The sequence below is a fragment of the Heptranchias perlo genome, chromosome X (assembly GCF_035084215.1).
Source record: "Heptranchias perlo isolate sHepPer1 chromosome X, sHepPer1.hap1, whole genome shotgun sequence".
Classification (NCBI taxonomy): Eukaryota; Metazoa; Chordata; class Chondrichthyes; order Hexanchiformes; family Hexanchidae; genus Heptranchias; species Heptranchias perlo.
In genome coordinates, this window is record NC_090370.1 from 526,275 (window position 1) to 549,355 (window position 23,081).

At 49.0% G+C, this 23,081-nt stretch overlaps 1 protein-coding gene across 1 annotated transcript; it reads right to left on the reverse strand.

Moving 5' to 3' along the window:
• Window positions 1–10,319: 10,319 nt before the first annotated feature.
• On the reverse strand, window positions 10,320–20,787 carry hoxc13a (homeobox C13a). Its single transcript, XM_067976264.1, has 3 exons — window positions 20,603–20,787; window positions 20,037–20,527; window positions 10,320–10,576 (listed from the first exon to the last, which is right to left on the reverse strand). The coding sequence occupies exons 1-3, from the start codon at window positions 20,785–20,787 to the stop codon at window positions 10,320–10,322; spliced, it is 933 nt and encodes a 310-aa protein (XP_067832365.1).
• Window positions 20,788–23,081: the final 2,294 nt, after the last annotated feature.

Genomic DNA, 23,081 nt, shown 5'->3' on the forward strand with positions numbered 1-23,081 from the left:
GTGCTATATTGTATTGTATTGTATCATGTTGTGCTGTATTGTATTGTATCATGTATTGTATCTCGTTGTGCTATATTGTATTGTATTGTATCGTGTTGTGCTGTATTGTATTGTATTGTATCGTGTTGTGCTGTATTGTATTGTATTGTATCATGTTTTGTTGTATTGTATTGTATCATGTTGTGCTGTATTGTATTGTATCTTGTTGTACTGTATTGTATTGTATCTTGTTGTACTGTATTGTATTGTATTGTATCTCGTTGTGCTGTATTGTATTATATTGTATCATGTTGTGCTGTATTGTATTGTATCTTGTTGTGCTGTATTGTATTGTATCTTGTTGTACTGTATTGTATTGTATCGTGTATTGTATCTCGTTGTGCTGTACTGTATTGTATTGTATCTTGTTGTACTGTATTGTATTGTATCTTGTATTGTATCTCTTTGTGCTGTATTGTATTGTATTGTATCTTGTTGTACTGTATTGTATTGTATCTTGTATTGTATCTCGTTGTGCTGTATTGTATTATATCTCATCGTGCTGTATTGTATTGTATCTTGTATTGTATCTTGTTGTGCTGTACTGTATTGTATTGTATTTCGTTGTGCTGTATTGTATTATATTGTATCATGTTGTGCTATATTGTATTGTATCTCGTTGTGCTGTATTGTATTGTATTGTATGTATCTTGTTGTGCTGTATTGTATTGTATCTTGTATTGTATATCTTTGTGCTGTATTGTATTGTATTGTATCTTGTGTTGTGCTGTATTGTATTGTATCTTGTGTTGTGCTGTATTGTATTGTATCATGTTATCCTGTATTGTATTGTATCATGTTGTGCTGTATTGTATTGTATCTTGTGCTGTATTGTATTGTATCATGTTGTGTTATCCTGTATTGTATTGTATCATGTTGTGTTATCCTGTATTGTATTGTATCATGTTGTGTTATCCTGCATTGTATTGTATCTTGTGCTGTATTGTATTGTATTGTATCATGTTGTGTTATCCTGTATTGTATTGTATCTTGTGCTGTATTGTATTGTATTGTATCATGTTGTGCTGTATTGTATTGTATCTTGTGCTGTATTGTATTGTATCATGTTGTGTTGCGCTGTATTGTATAGTATTATATTTTATTATATCTAAAACTGTTAAACCAGGAGTCGTACATGTTCCTCCATCTTAGAAGATTCCCCTCGGTACCATCTCTTTTCTATCCCAAAATACCGATCAGTCCAGAGATGGTTTGGTTTCACACACAGTCCCGGGGTTCTCGGGCCGTTGGGCGCATTGTATTTTACTTCTGTTTCTGAGAGAAAATTCAACAAAAAAAATCTTTCTTTTTGCACTGAGACTAAATTCAAAATTATATTTTATTTTCCCCCTCGCCTCCCGCAACGATTCCAGTCTCCGGCTTCGCACATGAACCTGATTCTTCGCTCTCACTGATATCGAAAGTTAGCTCTTTGTTCGGTTTGGACGCGTCCGAAGAACTTCCGATTTTATATCGAATGATTATTAGATTATTTCTAGAGGGAGTGAGGCGGTTCGGGCGGGGCATCGGGGAGTTAATGGGATCGAAGATCTTCAGTTATATAATTCTTTATCCCACACGCCGGTGTTCCCCAAAACATCTCCAAAAATAAAAATGGTTTTGAAAGTCCCGAAAAAACATTTAGATCCCTTTAACAATTCAACAAGTTGCGATTTTAATCGACATTTCTTTTAGTAACGGTGGGCCAAACTAGGAGGGAAAACTGATTATCTTGCGTCGGAGCGTCGAGTTGCAAAAAGAAAAATTAAACATATGTTTTTTTTCTCTCTCTCCGGGAGAGGAGAGGGCGGGAGATTGAGCAGGAGTCGGACGGAGGGCACAAGGTTACCTCCGCCGGCCCACGGTGTTCAGAGGCGGTTAGAATTCTGCCCATCGCCGCATTAAGCAACTCCCCCCAACACGCACCTTAGTTTGGCCGGCAATGACCCTTAGCATCAAAATGTATTATTGTAGAGAAGTAAAACAAAAAGAAAGGGGGAGACGAGGGGAAGCTTAGAAATAAGGCGCGCGCTTTTTAAAAAAAAATAATGTCTTAAACCAAACAACAGGGTGAGTAATCCTATCATATCCTCAACTCTCGACCGCCCTGTCCAACACACATCAGATACAAATAAATAGATCTATAAATAATATATATTCAGAAACGGCAGGCAGAGGGAGCGAGGGGAAAAAGATCGAACAGGGAGGTTGTGTTTTTTTAAAAGGGGAAACGCGAATTAAATATTCTCCTGCTGGTAAGGTTGAAATTGAGGTTTTAACATTGAAGGGCGGGTGGCAGTGTCTTTTTGTGAAGGCGGGAAGGAACCGGAGAGTAAACAGATAGGGAGGGAAAGACAGGGAGAGAGGCAGAGAGAGAGAGAAAGAGAGAGAGAGAGAAAAGACAGGGGGAGAGAGAGAGAGACAGACAGAGAGAGGCGGAGAGAGAGAGAGAAAAGACAGGGAGAGAGAGAGAGGGAGAGAGAGAGGGACAGAGGGAGAAAGAGAGAGAGAAAAGACAGGGAGAAAGAGACAGAGAGAGAGAAAGAGAGAAAAGACAGGGAGAGAGAGAGAGAGGGAGAGAGAGAGGGACAGAGGGAGAAAGAGAGAGAGAGAGAAAAGACAGGGAGAGAGATAGAGACAGTGAGAGGCAGAGAGAGAGAGAGAAAAGACAGGGAGAGAGAGAGAGAGAGAGTGAGAGGCAGAGAGAGAGAGAGAGAAAAGACAGGGAGAGAAAGAAAAGACAGGGAGAGAGAGGGACAGAGGGAGAAAGAGAGGGAGAGAGAGAGAGAGAGAGGCGGGTTGGGGGGAGAGAGAAAGGCAGAGAGCGGGAGAACCAGAGAGACACAGAAAAAAGAGGAAGAGAAAGGGAGAGGAAGAAAGAAAGAGAGAGAGAGAGAAAGACAGAGAGAGGCAGAGGCCGAGAGAGAGAAAAGACAGGGAAAGAGCGAGAGAGACAGAAAAAGAGAGGCAGAGAGAGAGAGACAGAGAGAGAGAGAGAGAGGCACAGCGACAGAGAAAAAATGACAGGACGAGAGAGGAACAGAGGGAGAAAGAGAGAGAGAGAGAGAGAGGCGGGTTGGGGGGAGAGAGAAAGCAGAGAGCGGGAGAACCAGAGAGACACAGAAAAAAGAGGAAGAGAAAGGGAGAGGAAGAAAGAAAGAGAGAGAGAGAGAAAGACAGAGAGAGGCAGAGGCCGAGAGAGAGAAAAGACAGGGAAAGAGCGAGAGAGACAGAAAAAGAGAGGCAGAGAGAGAGAGACAGAGAGAGAGAGAGAGAGGCACAGCGACAGAGAAAAAATGACAGGACGAGAGAGGAACAGAGGGAGAAAGAGAGAGAGAGAGAGAGAGGCGGGTTGGGGGGAGAGAGAAAGCAGAGAGCGGGAGAACCAGAGAGACACGGAAAAAAGAGAGAGACAGAGAGAGAGTGAACCAGAGAGACCGAGAGAGAGAAAAGACAGGGGGAGAGAGAATGAGAGAGAGACGCATACACAGGAGTGAGCGATAAACTTTTTTTCTGTTAAATTCTTTTGTTAGCGGCAGGGACCCCGGGGGCAGGCCTCTTCACACTGCATAGCATCGCTATTGACTCGGGGCTGCGGTGGTCTGGGCAGGGCCGTAATGTGTGAATGGCGTGATGTCAAGGTCAAACGCTGCTGTCCAGTCACGGTCAAGGGTAACACAGAGGAACCCGGCCTGGCGCGGCATAGTTCTGTTAAGAGAATGACTTAATTCCAAAATGGAGCGAGCAGGCGGCTACAAAAATAACACGCGGGCCGAAAACGCGTGTGTCTGCCTTTACACCATTAGGTTAATATTTTAATCTTGTGATTACCAACACACATTTTAAGTCAATACTACAACCATAGGCTGGTAACAACGAACTCTCAATCCCCTGTGTTAACCTTTATAGGAGAGCTAGTTTGTTCGTTCAATGTTATTAACAGAGAGAGAGAGAATCAGAGAGACAGTAAGAGAGATTTACAGAGAGGAGCAGAGAGTGGGAGACAGAGAGCGAGGTGAGAGAGACAGACAGAGACAGAGAGGGAGAGGGACAGACAAGGAAACACAGACAGAGATACACTAATAGCGAGAGCTAGTAAGAGAGAGATAGAGGGGGAGAGACATGGGAGAGAGAGAGAGGCAGGGAGAGAGAGAGAGAGACAGGGAAACAGAGACAGAGAGGGAGAGAAATAGAGACAGGGAAATAGAGGCAGTAAGAGAAAGATACAGAGGGGGAGAGACAGGGAGTGGGAGAGAGAGAGGGAGACAGAGACAGAGAGACAGTAAGAGAGATTTGCAGAGGTGGGGGGGGGGGCAGAAAGTGGGAGACAGAGAACGAGGTGAGAGAGACAGACAGAGACCGAGAGGGAGAGGGACAGACAATGAAACAGAGACAGAGATACACTAAAAGCGAGAGCTAGTAAGAGAGATACAGAGCAGGAGAGACGTAGAGTGGGAGAGAGAGAGAGAGAGAGGCAGGGAATCAGAGACAGAGGGAGAGAAACAGAGACAGGGAAACAGAGGCAGTAAGAGAGAGATACAGAGGGGGGGAGACAGAGAGTGGAAGGGAGAGAGACAGAGACAGGGAAACAGAGACAGTAAGAGAGAGATAGAGGGGAGAGAGAGAGAGAGAGACCGAGAGAGACAGCTAAGGAAACAGAGACAGAGAGGGAGAGAAACAGAGATAGAGAAACAGAGACAGTAAGAGAAAGATACAGAGGGGGAGCGACAGAGAGTGGGACAGAGAGAGAGGGAGAGAGAGAGACAGGGAAACAGAGACATTAAGAGAGATAAACAGAGACAGTAAGAGAGAGATACAGACGAGGAGAGACAGAGAGTGAGAGAGAGAGAGAGAGGGGAAGAGAGAGAGGGAGAGAGAGAGAGAGAGAGGGAGAGAGAGACAAAGAGGGAGAGAAACGGAGACAGGGAAGCAGGGACAATAAGAGAGAGATACCGAGGGGGAGCGACAGAGAGTGGGAGAGGGAGAGAGAGAGACAGGGAAATAGAGACAGAGATGGAGAGAAACAGAGACAGAGAAACAGAGACATTAAGAGAGATAAACAGAGACAGTAAGAGAGAGATACAGACGGGGAGAGACAGAGAGAGGGAGAGAGAGGGAGAGAGAGAGAGATGGGGAGAGAGAGAGAGAGAGGGAGAGAGAGACAAAGAGGGAGATAAACGGAGACAGGGAAACAGGGACAGTAAGAGAGAGAAAGAGGGGGAGCGACAGAGAGTGGGAGAGAGAGAGGGAGGGAGACAGACAGGGAAACAGAGACAGAGATGGAGAGAAACAGAGACAGAGAAACAGAGACATTAAGAGAGATAAATAGAGACAGTAAGAGAGAGATGCAGACGGGGAGAGACAGAGAGAGGGAGAGAGAGAGAGGGAGAGAGAGAGAGGGGGGAAGAGAGAGAGGGAGAGAGAGAGAGGAATAGAGCGACAAAGAGGGAGATAAACGGAGACAGGGAAACAGGGACAGTAAGAGAGAGAAACAAAGGGGGAGCGACAGAGAGTGGGAGAAAGAGAGAGAGGGAGAGAGACAGACAGGGAAACAGAGACAGAGAGGGAGAGAAACAGAGACAGAGAAACAGAGGCATTAAGAGAGATAAACAGAGACAGTAAGAGAGAGATACAGACGGGGAGAGACAGAGAGTGGGAGAGAGAGAGTGAGAGAGAGGGCGAGAGAGAGGGAGAGAGAGGGAGAGAGAGAGGGAGAGAAACGGAGACAGTGAAACAGGGACAGTAAGAGAGAGATGCAGAGGGGGAGCGACAGAGAGTGGGAGAGAGAGAGAGAAGGAGAGAGAGAGAGGGAGAGAGACAGACAGGGAAACAGAGACAGAGAGGGAGAGAAACGGAGACAGGGAAACAGGGACAGTAAGAGAGAGATACAGAGGGGGAGGGAGAGAGAGAGAGAGAGAGAGACAGAGAGAGAGAGAGACAGACAGGGAAACAGAGACGGAGAGGGAGAGAAACGGAGACAGGGAAACAAGGGCGGTAAGAGAGAGATACAGAGGGGGAGAGACAGACAAGGAAACAGAGAAAGAGAGAGAGAACAGATTGAAACAATATGTAGCAACCAGTAAAAAAGTATGTTATCCGGTAGTCGGTGTTTACAACCTCAATTTAAAAATAAACTGCTATTTGATTTTCCAATTCAGAGCTCATGTGACGATAAACGAGTCGGATTTGCATCAATGACAGACGAGTACCTGTTGTTTGATCTGCTTTTACTTTCCCGTTGTCTAAAGTCCCTAGTCCAGCAGTCAAATCTTTTATTAATAACTCGACTTCTCATCAAATTATTAATCAATTTCCGGGGTGACGGTACGAATCACCAGGTGGAAAGTTGGTTGCTTATAGGTGTAAATATAATCTTAGATTTCTCTCTCTCTTTTAATAATATATGTGTACACACATATATATATATATATTCCCTCTCTCACACACATATATATTTATATATATGCACATATACACAAACATATATATGTGTACATATACACACATATATAAACTAATGTATATACACACATATACATATATTCCGGTATATATATATATATATTCCCACTCACAAACGCAACTATATGTGACCAACTTTCAATTTGCATTAGGGTGTGTGTGTTCATATATATATTTATATGTGTGTGCATATTTATGCATGTGTGCATATGCAAATACATACACACATACATACATAAATGTATGTATGTGTGTATGTATTTGCATATGCACACATGCATAAATATGCACACACATATAAATATATATATGAACACACACATAATGTATGTATGTACATATGCACATGAGTATATCTAAACGTAGATGCATACACACTTGCATATGGACCTGCACACACGCACACTCATAAGCGCATACATAGAAATACACATCCATACACATACGTACATAGGCGCATACAGATATTTATATAAGCATACGCACGCAAACATATAGAATCAGATACATAAATACACATACGTATACACACACGTTATATAGGTGTATACGCCAGAGTCCCTCGGTTTACGGGAATTCTAGGTTAACGGTTCGGATCCAGATTGGTGCAATCTCCTTGGTTTCAGAAACTCTTAAACCTTTCACAGGGCATAATGTGCAGCCGCAGTGACAGGGCTCCTCCTCATTGCAACTACCTCAACTTCCATCTAATCTTCCATTATCCAATTCACCCACAATCTGCACAGGCTCTAAATCACAGCACTCCTCCCGTATTACGCCCTCCCTCTCTCTCTCTCTCTCTGTATCCATCTCTCCCTCTCCCCCTCTCTCTCTTCCTCTCCCTGTCTCTCTCTTCCTCCCTCTCGCTTTCTCTGCCTCTCTCTTCGCCCCTCGCTCCCTCTTGTCTGTCTCTGCCCCCTTTTTCTCCCTCTCACCCCTTCTCTCTCTGTCTCTCTTTCTGTCCCTCTCGCCCTCTTCTCTCTCTGCCTCTCTCTCTCATCCCCTTCTCTCTCTGACTCTCTCTCTCCGTGCCCCACTCCCTCTCTCCCACCCCTTCTCTCTTTGACTCTCTCTCTCTGTGCCCCCTCCCTCTCTCCCACCCCATCTCTCTCTCTCTCTCTCTGTCTGTCTCTCTCTCTCTGCCCCTCGCTCCCTCTCTCCCACCCCTTCTCTCTCTCTCTCTCTGCCCCTCTCCCTCTCTCCCACCCCTTCTCTCTGACTCTCTCTCTCTCTGTGCCCCCCTCCCTCTCTCCCACCCCATCTCTCCCTCCCTCTGTGTCTGTCTCTGTCTGTCTCTCTCTCTCTGCCCCTCTCTCCCTCTCTTTCACCCTTTCTCTCTCTCTCTCTGTGCCCCTCTCCCTCTCTCCCACCCCTTCTCTCTCTGTCTCTCCATCTGTCTCTGCCCCCTTTCCGTCTCTCTCACCCCTTTCTCCCTGTCTCTCTCTCCCCCTCTCTGGCTCCCTCTCCCTATTCCAGATAAATGAATACGGAGCGTCTCTCAGTTATATGCACAACGAAAAGAAACCTTAACACAAATTCTAAGGGAATCCCAACAACTGTTTTAAAACTAGTTCTCAGTTATAATATTTTTTTAAAAGAAGAAAGTGCTTTACAAGCTTAATCTTTTATAAGTTAAGCTGAGAAATCACGAAATCCCTCGCTCACCCGTCGCAAGCACATAATCGGCACTGAATTCTCTCTTAACCGTGAATCTTTTCCCTTTCAGTTTTGAAAAGCTATCTCTAAACATGGACATTTATAATCATTTTTTAAAGATTAACAAAGCGGGAACTCACTTGAGAGGGAACGGCGTGCAAGATTAATTATATGGTCTAAAATAACTCACAATTTTAAAAAAAATAAGTAGCACAAAGATTTACCCGTCGCAAATCGAGGCCAAATGCATGTTAATATAATTTTATAACTTTCCCATTTTCATTTCAGCGTGAGAGGCGGAGACGGGAGATTTTCCACGTTGCTCAGAGATTAATTTAACTTGTAAGTTTTTCTTTGTATATAAAAAGTTAATTTCACAAGATATCAATAAGTTTAAAAGTCCCTAGACTGTGTGTGTGTGTGTGTGTGTGTCGGAAGGAGCAAGAGGGGAAGTGCATTTTTTAAAAAAAATTGCCTACAGCTTTTAAACCGACGGCGTAAAAAGAATTTTAGCCGCGAAACAAAAAGTGAAGCGTTGCGTGTCGTACAGGATAGACAGAACCTTTAAAATATTCCGTCTGTTAATCGAACATTTATTTAGCAATTATTTATTTAGTTCTTTATTTATTAATTATTTACTCTACATTGTAGATTAAAGTGATATCTCAGTACTTTGGCAGTCACACCGACGCAACAAAGGAATAAATGATTCGCCAACTTTATTTTGCGCGACTATCCGACACTTTATTCCTTGGGTTATCGCAGCATCCCGCTTGCTGTTCTTTAAATAATCCCTGATTCTTTTTCGCTTGCAATACAAAAAAAAAGGGAACGATGGAATATCTTATTTAATTTTTAATTATTTTTCTTTTCCCGCCCTCGCGCCTTCCATAATTTGCCTGAATGAGTTCCAAGTGCTAGTGAGAGTGAATTTTACAGATATATATCTGCGGCCAGCCAAAGTTTCCCGGACACCGCGGCATATATATCTGCTGATGGACGGTCGAAAAGGGCGCAGCTCACCCTATCCTCGGCAAGACTCCCCCCTCCGTCCACAATTTACAAATATATATGTGTGTCCTAGCCCTAGAAAAAAAGCCACGTTTTACAGGCACCTGAACAACAGAGTATGTCAGATCTGAAATTTATTATTATAATTAATATATTTAAACATTTATAATCAGGTATCCTACATCAAATCGGACAGTACAACACAGTAACACACGATAAGCGGAGGGCCCAAAATAGAAATCCTGTTTATGAAGCGCAAACCGCCGCGCCGTGATTGTTTTTTGAGATTTAATTTAGAAACAGAAATCTCTCCCTCGCTTCACGTCGTTTGATTTGGAGATATTCCCAGTTTGATTATTTTTTTAAACTGCAAAAAAAACAGTTTAAATTTCGTCCCTCGTCATTCTCCACTTCACACACACACACTCACACACACACTCACACTCATATACTCACACACACACTCACACTCATATACTCACACACAAACACACACGCACGCACTCTCCCTCACACACACACACACACTCATATACTCACACACAAACACACACGCACGCACTCTCCCTCACACACACACACACACTCATATACTCACACACAAACACACACGCACGCACTCTCCCTCACACACACACACACACTCATATACTCACACACAAACACACACGCACGCACTCTCCCTCACACACACACACACACTCATATACTCACACACAAACACACACGCACGCACTCTCCCTCACACACACACAGACACACACACACACACACTCACGCACTCTTCCTCACACACACACACGCACACAAACACACACACTCACACACTCTCCCTCACACACACACACTCACACAGTCTCCCTCACACACACACACACTCACACACATACCCTCGCATTCATATACTCACACACAGACACAGACACACACACAGACACACACTCACACATATACTCACACACACACACACAGACAGACACTCACACACACACATACTCACACACACAGACAGACACACACACACACTCACAGACACACAGACACACACTGTCAAACACTGAAATCGCTTTCCTCAGTTTATCAGTTTTCAGTTGGCGGTTAAAATATTGCAAGTTTTACAAAAAGAAGAGAGTTTGTAATGCGAACCCGGACTAGGCGGTGTGGTGATGAGCTGGTTTCGATTTCCCATCGACTTTCTTCTCCTTCACTCTCCGGTTCTGAAACCAGATGGTCACTTGCCTTTCGGAGAGGTTAGTGCCGTTCGAAATCTTCCGTCTCTTCTCTTTGGTGATGAATTTGCTGGCCGTGTACTCCCGCTCCAGCTCCTTGAGTTGAAGTTTGGTGTACGGGACCCTCTTCTTCCTGCCCCTCCGGTAACTGCCGCCTTCCGGCTGCAGCGGGACGATATCTGGGGGGAAATTTGGAGGGAATTTCAGTCGATGAAGGGAGGTCAACAGATGGGCTGACGGGTAGGCGGGCAGGGATGAATTGAGTGTCGACACAGAAACAGACGGTCAAACACGTATACTCAGAGAGACAAATATATAGACACATATACTCACATATGCACACAAACACAGATACAGACACATATACAGAAACGCACACACAGATATACCCAACGAGACAACTATATATACACATATACTCACATATACATATACATACAAACACATATACAGACACATATACAAAGATACAGACACGTGTACACAGATACAGACACATATACAGAAACACACACACACACACATAGACACAAACAAACACATATACCCAGAGACAAATATGCACACATATACTCACGTATACACATTTAGATACAAACAAACACATATATACACAGAGACAAATATATAGACACATATACTCACACAAATAGAAACACACAAACATATATACACAGGTACAAACATATACAGAAACACACAGACGAATACATACATACAAACACATTTACACAGAGACAAATATATAGACGCATATACAGATATAGAGACAGAAACACGCAGACACGTACGAAATATACAAGCAGTAGGATAATTATACACATACACGTACACACATAGGTATGTGATAATAAAGGTATTCGCACACCCGAATATGCAACAGGTGATACATGTACAAATAAACATAGAGGTACTGATGCACGTACACTCACGGATGCATGTACACATGCATACCTGTATCGTAAAACGATGTACACTTAGACATACATACTTAACAACGTTAAAGAAAGATCGATACATACAGATACAAACAGCTAACGACAGATATATCACGTACACAGAGTTATTGATTGATACACAGATATACACTCACACGTGGAAGGACGTATGCATATAGATAGCGCCATGCACGTATACATACACACGCCTGGCTTCGAGATGCAATATTCCAAATTAATTTAAATGAACACACTTTGGGAAAATCTAGCCACAGATTTACCAAGTTTTCCTGGCTTCCGTCTCCTATCGATCTATCGACCTGCTTAATTATCTATTCGTATATCTGTATCTCTCTATCTCAACCTATTTCTTTCACCATATCTGTCTATCTCTCTCCCTAACTATATCTCTTGACCTGTTTCGCTCACTCTCTCTGCCAGTTTATATCGATCTGCCTAACTATCTGTCTTTCTGTCCATCTCTCTCGGTCTATCTCTCTATCTCTCTCTCTCTCTCTAATGTCCATCTACCTCTTTCTCTCGCCGCCTCACTCCCACCTATCCATCTCTCTCTCTATCTGTTCAGTCCCATTCACTGAGCCTCACCTTTTTCCGTTGCCCATTGATATCGAGGCGTTCGGGGGTGAGTGGGTGGGTGTTTCGGCGGGACAGAAAACGGGCCAGATTCTGGAAGCGGAGGAAGATGAGGCGGTGAAAGTTTTGACGGGCTAAAAGTTTGCCGAAGGCAGAGGGCCGTTTATTTCACGCGTAATGTTAAACCAGCAACTTCAAATGACGGTGTGCGGTCCCTGACCGCGCCTCGGAAAACTACCCAAATCACTTCACACACGAAATTTCAAGCGCATTAACTGTTGTTATGTGGGAAAATAGATAGACCGTCTTGGAACCACGGGCGCGGCGCCAAGACTAGCAAAGGATTTTCACTGAATTAAGCATTGGGTAACTGCCGGGTGTGGCTGCATACGGATGGGGCTCAGGGGATGTAATTCTTTTGTGTGTGTGTGAGGAGGAGAGGGGGTGGGTGAGTGAATGGGTACAGGCAGCGCGGGGCAATAGGTGTAGCGGGTGCCGGACGGTAGCGGCAGTGTGTGCGGGTCAGTAGGGACAGTGTGTGCGGGTCAGTAGGGGCAGTGTGTGCGGGTCAGTAGGGGGAGTGTGTGCGGGTCAGTAGGGGGAGTGTGTGCGGGTCAGTAGGGGCAGTGTGTGCGGGTCAGTAGGGACAGTGTGTGCGGGTCAGTAGGGGGAGTGTGTGCGGGTCAGTAGGGGCAGTGTGTGCGGGTCAGTAGGGGGAGTGTGTGCGGGTCAGTAGGGGGAGTGTGTGCGGGTCAGTAGGGACAGTGTGTGCGGGTCAGTAGGGACAGTGTGTGCGGGTCAGTAGGGACAGTGTGTGCGGGTCAGTAGGGGGAGTGTGTGCGGGTCAGTAGGGGGAGTGTGTGCGGGTCAGTAGGGGGAGTGTGTGCGGGTCAGTAGGGACAGTGTGTGCGGGTCAGTAGGGGCAGTGTGTGCCGGTCAGTAGGGACAGTGTGTGCGGGTCAGTAGGGACAGTGTGTGCGGGTCAGTAGAGGCAGTGTGTGCGGGTCAGTAGGGGGAGTGTGTGCCGGTCAGTAGGGACAGTGTGTGCCGGTCAGTAGGGACAGTGTGTGCCGGTCAGTAGGGACAGTGTGTGCCGGTCAGTAGGGACAGTGTGTGCGGGTCAGTAGGGACAGTGTGTGCCGGTCAGTAGGGACAGTGTGCGCGGGTCAGTAGGGGGAGTGTGTGCGGGTCAGTAGGGACAGTGTGCGCGGGTCAGTAGGGACAGTGTGTGCCGGTCAGTAGGGGGAGTGTGTGCGGGTCAGTAGGGACAGTGTGCGCGGGTCAGTAGGGACAGTGTGTGCCGGTCAGTAGGGACAGTGTGCGCGGGTCAGTAGGGACAGTGTGTGCGGGTCAGTAGAGGCAGTGTGTGCGGGTCAGTAGGGGGAGTGTGTGCCGGTCAGTAGGGACAGTGTGTGCGGGTCAGTAGGGGGAGTGTGTGCGGGTCAGTAGGGACAGTGTGTGCGGGTCAGTAGGGGCAGTGTGTGCGGGTCAGTAGGGGGAGTGTGTGCGGGTCAGTAGGGACAGTGTGTGCGGGTCAGTAGGGACAGTGTGTGCGGGTCAGTAGAGGCAGTGTGTGCGGGTCAGTAGGGACAGTGTGTGCGGGTCAGTAGGGGGAGTGTGTGCGGGTCAGTAGGGACAGTGTGTGCCGGTCAGTAGGGGCAGTGTGTGCGGGTCAGTAGGGGCAGTGTGTGCGGGTCAGTAGGGACAGTGTGTGCGGGTCAGTAGGGACAGTGTGTGCGGGTCAGTAGGGACAGTGTGTGCGGGTCAGCAGGGACAGTGTGTGCGGGTCAGTAGGGGGAGTGTGTGCGGGTCAGTAGGGACAGTGTGTGCGGGTCAGTAGGGACAGTGTGTGCGGGTCAGTAGGGACAGTGTGTGCGGGTCAGTAGGGACAGTGTGTGCGGGTCAGTAGGGGGAGTGTGTGCGGGTCAGTAGGGGGAGTGTGTGCGGGTCAGTAGGGACAGTGTGTGCGGGTCAGTAGGGGGAGTGTGTGCGGGTCAGTAGAGGCAGTGTGTGCGGGTCAGTAGGGGGAGTGTGTGCGGGTCAGTAGGGGGAGTGTGTGCCGGTCAGTAGGGGGAGTGTGTGCGGGTCAGTAGGGGCAGTGTGTGCCGGTCAGTAGGGACAGTGTGCGCGGGTCAGTAGGGGCAGTGTGTGCGGGTCAGTAGGGGGAGTGTGTGCGGGTCAGTAGGGGCAGTGTGTGCCGGTCAGTAGGGACAGTGTGTGCGGGTCAGTAGGGGCAGTGTGTGCGGGTCAGTAGGGGGAGTGTGTGCGGGTCAGTAGGGGCAGTGTGTGCCGGTCAGTAGGGGGAGTGTGTGTGGGTCAGTAGGGGCAGTGTGTGCGGGTCAGTAGGGGGAGTGTGTGCGGGTCAGTAGGGGCAGTGTGTGCCGGTCAGTAGGGACAGTGTGTGCGGGTCAGTGGAGGCAGTGTGTGCGGGTCAGTAGGGGCAGTGTGTGCGGGTCAGTAGGGGGAGTGTGTGCGGGTCAGTAGGGGGAGTGTGTGCGGGTCAGTAGGGGGAGTGTGTGCGGGTCAGTAGGGACAGTGTGTGCGGGTCAGTAGGGACAGTGTGTGCGGGTCAGTAGGGACAGTGTGTGCCGGTCAGTAGGGGCAGTGTGTGCGGGTCAGTAGGGACAGTGTGTGCGGGTCAGTAGGGGGAGTGTGTGCGGGTCAGTAGGGACAGTGTGTGCGGGTCAGTAGGGACAGTGTGTGCGGGTCAGTAGGGACAGTGTGTGCGGGTCAGTAGGGGGAGTGTGTGCGGGTCAGTAGGGGGAGTGTGTGCGGGTCAGTAGAGGCAGTGTGTGCGGGTCAGTAGGGACAGTGTGTGCCGGTCAGTAGGGACAGTGTGTGCGGGTCAGTAGGGGCAGTGTGTGCGGGTCAGTAGGGACAGTGTGTGCGGGTCAGTAGGGACAGTGTGTGCGGGTCAGTAGGGGGAGTGTGTGCGGGTCAGTAGAGGCAGTGTGTGCGGGTCAGTAGGGGGAGTGTGTGCGGGTCAGTAGGGGCAGTGTGTGCGGGTCAGTAGGGACAGTGTGTGCGGGTCAGTAGGGGGAGTGTGTGCGGGTCAGTAGAGGCAGTGTGTGCGGGTCAGTAGGGGGAGTGTGTGCGGGTCAGTAGGGGCAGTGTGTGCGGGTCAGTAGGGACAGTGTGTGCGGGTCAGTAGGGACAGTGTGTGCGGGTCAGTAGGGACAGTGTGTGCGGGTCAGTAGGGGGAGTGTGTGCGGGTCAGTAGGGGGAGTGTGTGCGGGTCAGTAGGGGGAGTGTGTGCGGGTCAGTAGGGACAGTGTGTGCGGGTCAGTAGGGGCAGTGTGTGCCGGTCAGTAGGGACAGTGTGTGCGGGTCAGTAGGGACAGTGTGTGCGGGTCAGTAGAGGCAGTGTGTGCGGGTCAGTAGGGGGAGTGTGTGCCGGTCAGTAGGGACAGTGTGTGCCGGTCAGTAGGGACAGTGTGTGCCGGTCAGTAGGGACAGTGTGTGCCGGTCAGTAGGGACAGTGTGTGCGGGTCAGTAGGGACAGTGTGTGCCGGTCAGTAGGGACAGTGTGCGCGGGTCAGTAGGGGGAGTGTGTGCGGGTCAGTAGGGACAGTGTGCGCGGGTCAGTAGGGACAGTGTGTGCCGGTCAGTAGGGGGAGTGTGTGCGGGTCAGTAGGGACAGTGTGCGCGGGTCAGTAGGGACAGTGTGTGCCGGTCAGTAGGGACAGTGTGCGCGGGTCAGTAGGGACAGTGTGTGCGGGTCAGTAGAGGCAGTGTGTGCGGGTCAGTAGGGGGAGTGTGTGCCGGTCAGTAGGGACAGTGTGTGCGGGTCAGTAGGGGGAGTGTGTGCGGGTCAGTAGGGACAGTGTGTGCGGGTCAGTAGGGGCAGTGTGTGCGGGTCAGTAGGGGGAGTGTGTGCGGGTCAGTAGGGACAGTGTGTGCGGGTCAGTAGGGACAGTGTGTGCGGGTCAGTAGAGGCAGTGTGTGCGGGTCAGTAGGGACAGTGTGTGCGGGTCAGTAGGGGGAGTGTGTGCGGGTCAGTAGGGACAGTGTGTGCCGGTCAGTAGGGGCAGTGTGTGCGGGTCAGTAGGGGCAGTGTGTGCGGGTCAGTAGGGACAGTGTGTGCGGGTCAGTAGGGACAGTGTGTGCGGGTCAGTAGGGACAGTGTGTGCGGGTCAGCAGGGACAGTGTGTGCGGGTCAGTAGGGGGAGTGTGTGCGGGTCAGTAGGGACAGTGTGTGCGGGTCAGTAGGGACAGTGTGTGCGGGTCAGTAGGGACAGTGTGTGCGGGTCAGTAGGGACAGTGTGTGCGGGTCAGTAGGGGGAGTGTGTGCGGGTCAGTAGGGGGAGTGTGTGCGGGTCAGTAGGGACAGTGTGTGCGGGTCAGTAGGGGGAGTGTGTGCGGGTCAGTAGAGGCAGTGTGTGCGGGTCAGTAGGGGGAGTGTGTGCGGGTCAGTAGGGGGAGTGTGTGCCGGTCAGTAGGGGGAGTGTGTGCGGGTCAGTAGGGGCAGTGTGTGCCGGTCAGTAGGGACAGTGTGCGCGGGTCAGTAGGGGCAGTGTGTGCGGGTCAGTAGGGGGAGTGTGTGCGGGTCAGTAGGGGCAGTGTGTGCCGGTCAGTAGGGACAGTGTGTGCGGGTCAGTAGGGGCAGTGTGTGCGGGTCAGTAGGGGGAGTGTGTGCGGGTCAGTAGGGGCAGTGTGTGCCGGTCAGTAGGGGGAGTGTGTGTGGGTCAGTAGGGGCAGTGTGTGCGGGTCAGTAGGGGGAGTGTGTGCGGGTCAGTAGGGGCAGTGTGTGCCGGTCAGTAGGGACAGTGTGTGCGGGTCAGTGGAGGCAGTGTGTGCGGGTCAGTAGGGGCAGTGTGTGCGGGTCAGTAGGGGGAGTGTGTGCGGGTCAGTAGGGGGAGTGTGTGCGGGTCAGTAGGGGGAGTGTGTGCGGGTCAGTAGGGACAGTGTGTGCGGGTCAGTAGGGACAGTGTGTGCGGGTCAGTAGGGACAGTGTGTGCCGGTCAGTAGGGGCAGTGTGTGCGGGTCAGTAGGGACAGTGTGTGCGGGTCAGTAGGGGGAGTGTGTGCGGGTCAGTAGGGACAGTGTGTGCGGGTCAGTAGGGACAGTGTGTGCGGGTCAGTAGGGACAGTGTGTGCGGGTCAGTAGGGGGAGTGTGTGCGGGTCAGTAGGGGGAGTGTGTGCGGGTCAGTAGAGGCAGTGTGTGCGGGTCAGTAGGGACAGTGTGTGCCGGTCAGTAGGGACAGTGTGTGCGGGTCAGTAGGGGCAGTGTGTGCGGGTCAGTAGGGACAGTGTGTGCGGGTCAGTAGGGACAGTGTGTGCGGGTCAGTAGGGGGAGTGTGTGCGGGTCAGTAGAGGCAGTGTGTGCGGGTCAGTAGGGGGAGTGTGTGCGGGTCAGTAGGGGCAGTGTGTGCGGGTCAGTAGGGACAGTGTGTGCGGGTCAGTAGGGGGAGTGTGTGCGGGTCAGTAGAGGCAGTGTGTGCGGGTCAGTAGGGACAGTGTGTGCGGGTCAGTAGGGGGAGTGTGTGCGGGTCAGTAGGGGGAGTGTGTGCGGGTCAGTAGGGACAGTGTGTGCCGGTCAGTAGGGACAGTGTGTGCTGGTCAGTAGGGACAGTGTGTGCGGGTCAGTAGGGACAGTGTGTGCCGGTCAGTAGGGACAGTGTGTGCGGGTCAGTAGGGACAGTGTGTGCCGGTCAGTAGGGACAGTGTGTGCGGGTCAGTAGGGACAGTGTGTGCGGGTCAGTAGGGGCAGTGTGTGCGGGTCAGTAGGGGGAGTGTGTGCGGGTCAGTAGGGGGAGTGTGTGCGGGTCAGTAGGGGGAGTGTGTGCGGGTCAGTAGGGACAGTGTGTGCCGGTCAGTAGGGACAGTGTGTGCGGGTCAGTAGGGGCAGTGTGTGCGGGTCAGTAGGGACAGTGTGTGCCGGTCAGTAGGGACAGTGTGTGCTGGTCAGTAGGGACAGTGTGTGCGGGTCAGTAGGGACAGTGTGTGCCGGTCAGTAGGGACAGTGTGTGCGGGTCAGTAGGGGAGCGTGTGCGGAGTAATGGGCGCAGTGTTTTGCGGTGGATTGTGTGTGTTTGTTATTAGTCGCGACTCCAGGATTTGAAAGTTTCGATCCCAAAACCAAAATTTCTGTCGAGCGCCTTTGTGGAATTGGACGGTGAGGGGCGAGGTTTGCTCACAGAGACCCATCTCGGTATAAATAAATAAATACAGATAACTGCAACAACAGGGAAACACATTCAACAAACGAATCACAGACCCAACCTCTGAACAGAAGTACTGGACTTATTTCTTTATCTCTTCCTCTCTCTCTCTCTCTCTCCTCTCGCTCTCTTTCTGTATATATATATATATACCCAGCTTTCTCTGTCATCTATCTATCTATCTATCTCTCTATCTATCACTCTGTCTGTCTATCTATCAATCTATCAATCAATCTATCTATCTATCAGTCTGTCTGCCTGTCTGTCTGTCTATCTATCTGTCTATCTGTTTCTCTGTCTATTTGTCTATCTATCTCTCTGTCTGTCTATCTATCTCTCTGTCTATCTGTCCATCTATCTCTCTGTCTATCTGTCCATCTATCTCTCTGTCTATCTGTCTATCTATCTCTCAGTCTGTCCATCTATCGCTCTGTCTATCTGTCTATCTATCTCTCTGTCTGTCTATCTGTCTATCTATCTCTCTGTCTGTCTACCTGTCTATCTATCTCTCTGTCTGTCTATCCGTCTATCTAGCTCTCTGTCTATCTGTCCATCTATCTGTCTGTCTATCCATCTCTCTGTCTATCTGTCCATATATCTCTCTGTCTGTCTATCTGTCTGTCTATCTCTCTGTCTGTCCATCTATCTCTCTGTCTGTCTATCTGTCCATCTATCTCTCTGTCTGTCTATCTGTCCATATATCTCTCTGTCTGTCTATCTGTCTGTCTATCTCTCTGTCTGTCCATCTATCTCTCTGTCTGTCCTTCTGTCCATCTACCTCTCTGTCTGTCTATCTGTCTGTCTATCTCTCTGTCTGTCCATCTATCTCTCTGTCTGTCTATCTGTCCATCTATCTCTCTGTCTGTCTATTTGTCTATCTATCTCTCTGTCTATCCGTCTATCTATCTCTCTGTCTATCTGTCTATCTATCTCTCTGTCTATCTGTCCATCTATCGCTCTGTCTATCTGTCCATCTATCTCTCTATCTGTCTATCTGTCTATCTATCTCTCTGTCTGTCTATCTATCTCTCTGTCTGTCTATCTGTCCATCTATCTCTCTGTCTGTCTATCTATCTCTCTGTCTGTCTATCTGTCCATCTATCTCTCTGTCTGTCTGTCCATCTATCTATCTCCCTCGAGACAGGTTGAAGACGGCGGGGCTTGTGGACAATTGAAGCAAAGAGAAAATTAATTAATTAATTTTTTAAAAAGCGGCACCACCTCATTAGATCCTGGGAGTTCCCGCCCCGCCAACCAGTCTCCCTCTCACGGAATGTAGATGCCAGGCGTGGGGATCTGATTATATCTAATACATTGACTTCAAATCTCATGAAAAGACATCAGAACGAGCATCTGTTGGTTTTTCACAGATTCGTTGAAGCGTTCAACGCAGAAGGAGGCCATTCGGCCCATCGTACCTCTGCCGGCTTTTTGAAAGAGCGACATAATTCGTCCCATTCCCCAGCTCTTTCCCCACAGCCCTGTAAATTTCACCTTTTCAAGTATTTATCCGATTCTCTTTTTGAAAGTTATTATTGAATCTGCTCCCACCGCCCCTTTCAGGCAGCGAATTCCAGATCAGAACAACTCGCTGCGTAAAAAAAACATTCTCCTCATCTCCCCCCCCCCCCTCTCTCTCTCTCTGGTTCTTTTACCAATTATCTTAAACCTGTGTCCTCTGATTAGCGACCCTCCTGCCAGTTGGAAGCCGTTTCTCCCCATCCACTCTTATCAAGAACCCCCCTCCTGATTTTGAAACCCACCCCCCCCTCCTTTCTAATTAAAATCTCTCCCTGAACCTTCTCCGCTCCAAGGAGGAGGGGAGGGGGGTCCCCCGGCTTCCTCAAGCCTCTCCGTATCAAAGCCCCTTTCGAAGAAAGAGATTGAAAAAGCACAACTTAAAACAAGCGCGGTGTAAGTAGCGGGACCTGCGCCGGTCCGTATACCTGGGAAGGGTGATTTCCAAATTTGGCAAGGTTGGGAATGCTCCTTAGCACAGTAAACTTGTCCGTCCCAGTTATTCGGCAGAGACCAGTGCTGGTAACCATCCATGGGTATCAAGGGCTCGTGTCTTGTCTCGTTGTGGGCACTGATGCCGGGGACCACGCTCACGTCCAAGTAACCGGGGACCGTCTGGTAAGTGCCGGCGAAACTGGGGTAAAAGGCGAATTCCTTGACCCGCGTCGACGAAAGTTCCTCGCCGGCGGCGGCCGAGTTGGGCAGCCCCGAGGTGACCTCCGAGTACTTTTCGTACGGTTTGAGGGCGCTCTGCGGCAAGTTCACGCCGTGGGGGTAGGGCAGCTTGCAGCCGTAGTAAGGGCTTCCGAAAGGGTAACCGTAGCCCAGGCTGGCGCCGGGGGAGGCAGTCTGGTGGGCGGCGGGCGGGCACTGCCTCCCGCCCTCGGCGGCCGGGAGATCCGAGAAGACGGGACCCTGAGCGGGAGGAGGAGGAGGAGGAGGTGGAGGTGGTGGAGGTGGAGGTGGAGGAGGAGGAGGAGGAGGGTGATGGTGATGGGGCACGCTGCCCGTATGGCGACCCAGGGCTGGATGGGTGAAGAATTCTTTGCAGTGACTCGTGGAGCAGGTCCCATTGAGTCCTTCCATCACCGAATTTCTATTGATTTCCTCCGGGCCCTTATCGCACACGTACATCAAGGTATCCGCCCAGTGCGGGCGCAGGACAACCGAGGCTGTCATCTCACTGGGCTGGGGACGCTTTTAAATTGCCCACTTCGCTCCAAAACACGAACATTTAATTCCCAGACACACGTTTTTTTTTTCTCTCTCTCTCTCCCTCTCTATCTATCCCTCTCTGGGCGGAGGAGCGCATGCGTTTCACCCCCCCACCCCCCTCCCTCTCCTTCCCTCCCTCCCCTCCAAGTCTCAGCGACTCCCCGATTAAAGACACAACCCCACGTGATATGCAAAAGAAAAAAAAAACCCGAGACTTTTAAGAGAGTAGTGATAAATCTGGGCTCGACCTGTCAGCCTTCCCAATCCTTCCGCTCTCAAATTGTTAGCCTCACTTTTATTTTATTTTTAAAAAATCATTTTTAAATACTCGAAGAAATGAGGAGGGGTTGAGGGGAGGACGCAATTGCAAACTATCTGAGAAAGGAGAGAGGGAAGGAGACAGAAAGGAGCGGAATAATAATCTGTATCCTTAATATGTACATAATATAATAATATATATCCTGAAAAAAGGGGCGGCTGGAGGCTCGGGGACCGAGTGGAATCGCCGACTTTAACCCGGGGAGAACAAACAAAAGGCGTGGAATTAATTGAAAGCGATTACTGTGAATATATCTGGTTATATCCGTGTAACAAAAAACAAAAATGCAGATAATGTCCGGTGGGGCGGGTGGGACTCAGCTTTAGTAACAGTTTGGGGGTGCCGGGCTGGGGTGCAGATTTTTTTGTCTATCAATAAATAAATAAAAGCGGTGCCATCAAATTAGCAACCGGGATTTCATTACCGGCTCCCCCTCTCTCTCTCTCACGCACACAACCGCTTCTAACAATGCAAAAAAACAAATTGGGAATAAATTATCTCTCAGTTTTGTCTATGATTCACTTCACTCGTTAACCGTGTTCTGAATTGTTTCGTACATTGGTTTGTTGGATATTCCGCGTGCAGAGTGTACATTGGGTTTTATAATAATACTGATAATTAATAATAACATTATTTAAAAATATAGATTATTCCTAAATAATTGTAATTCCAAGAGATGTTGTGCGGAAGAACGGAACACTGGTGCTGTGAGTCTTTCTCAGCTCAAAATGCTTTCTTTGAAAATGATGGACACTGGCGATTCTACTGCGTGATTGTTGAATAAACACTGTGGAAAGCGAGGTACACAGACACACAGACCCACAGACACACACAGACACAGACACACAGACCCATATACACACACAGACACACAGACACAGACACACAGACACAGACACACAGACCCATATACACACACAGACACACAGACACACAGACACACATATACACACACAGACACACAGACACACAGACACACATATACACACACAGACACACAGACACAGACACACAGACACAGACACACAGACCCATATACACACACAGACACACAGACACAGACACACAGACACACAGACACAGACACACAGACCCATATACACACACAGACACAGACACACAGACCCATATACACACACAGACACAGACCCCCACACACATAGACACACAGACACAGACACACAGACACACACATACAGACACAGACACACACACAGACACACAGACCCACATACACACACAGACACAGACACACACACACACAGACCCACATACACACACAGACACAGACACACACACACACACACACAGACCCCTCCACACACAGACACAGACCCCCCCACACACAGACACACAGACACAGACACACAGACCCACATACACACACAGACACATATACACACACAGACACAGACCCCCCCACACACAGACACAGACACAGACACACAGACCCACACAGACACAGACACACAGACCCACATACACACACAGACACAGACCCCCACACACACAGACACACAGACACAGACACACAGACCCACACACAGACACACAGACCCCCACACAGACACAAATACAAATTATACACACAGGCACAAACACATACACAAATACAAATTATACACAAACACATACACAAATACAAATTATACACACACAGACACAAATACAAATTATACACACACACGCAGACACAGACCCAAACACATACACAAATACAAATTATACACACAGACACAAATACAAATATACACACAGACACATACATATATACACAGACACACACACACACACTTACAAATATATAAACAGACACACAGACACTTACAAATTATACGTATGCAGACACACATACAAATATACACACGGACACAGACATATATACACAGACACAGACACATATAAATATACACACAGACACACGGATACAGACATATAT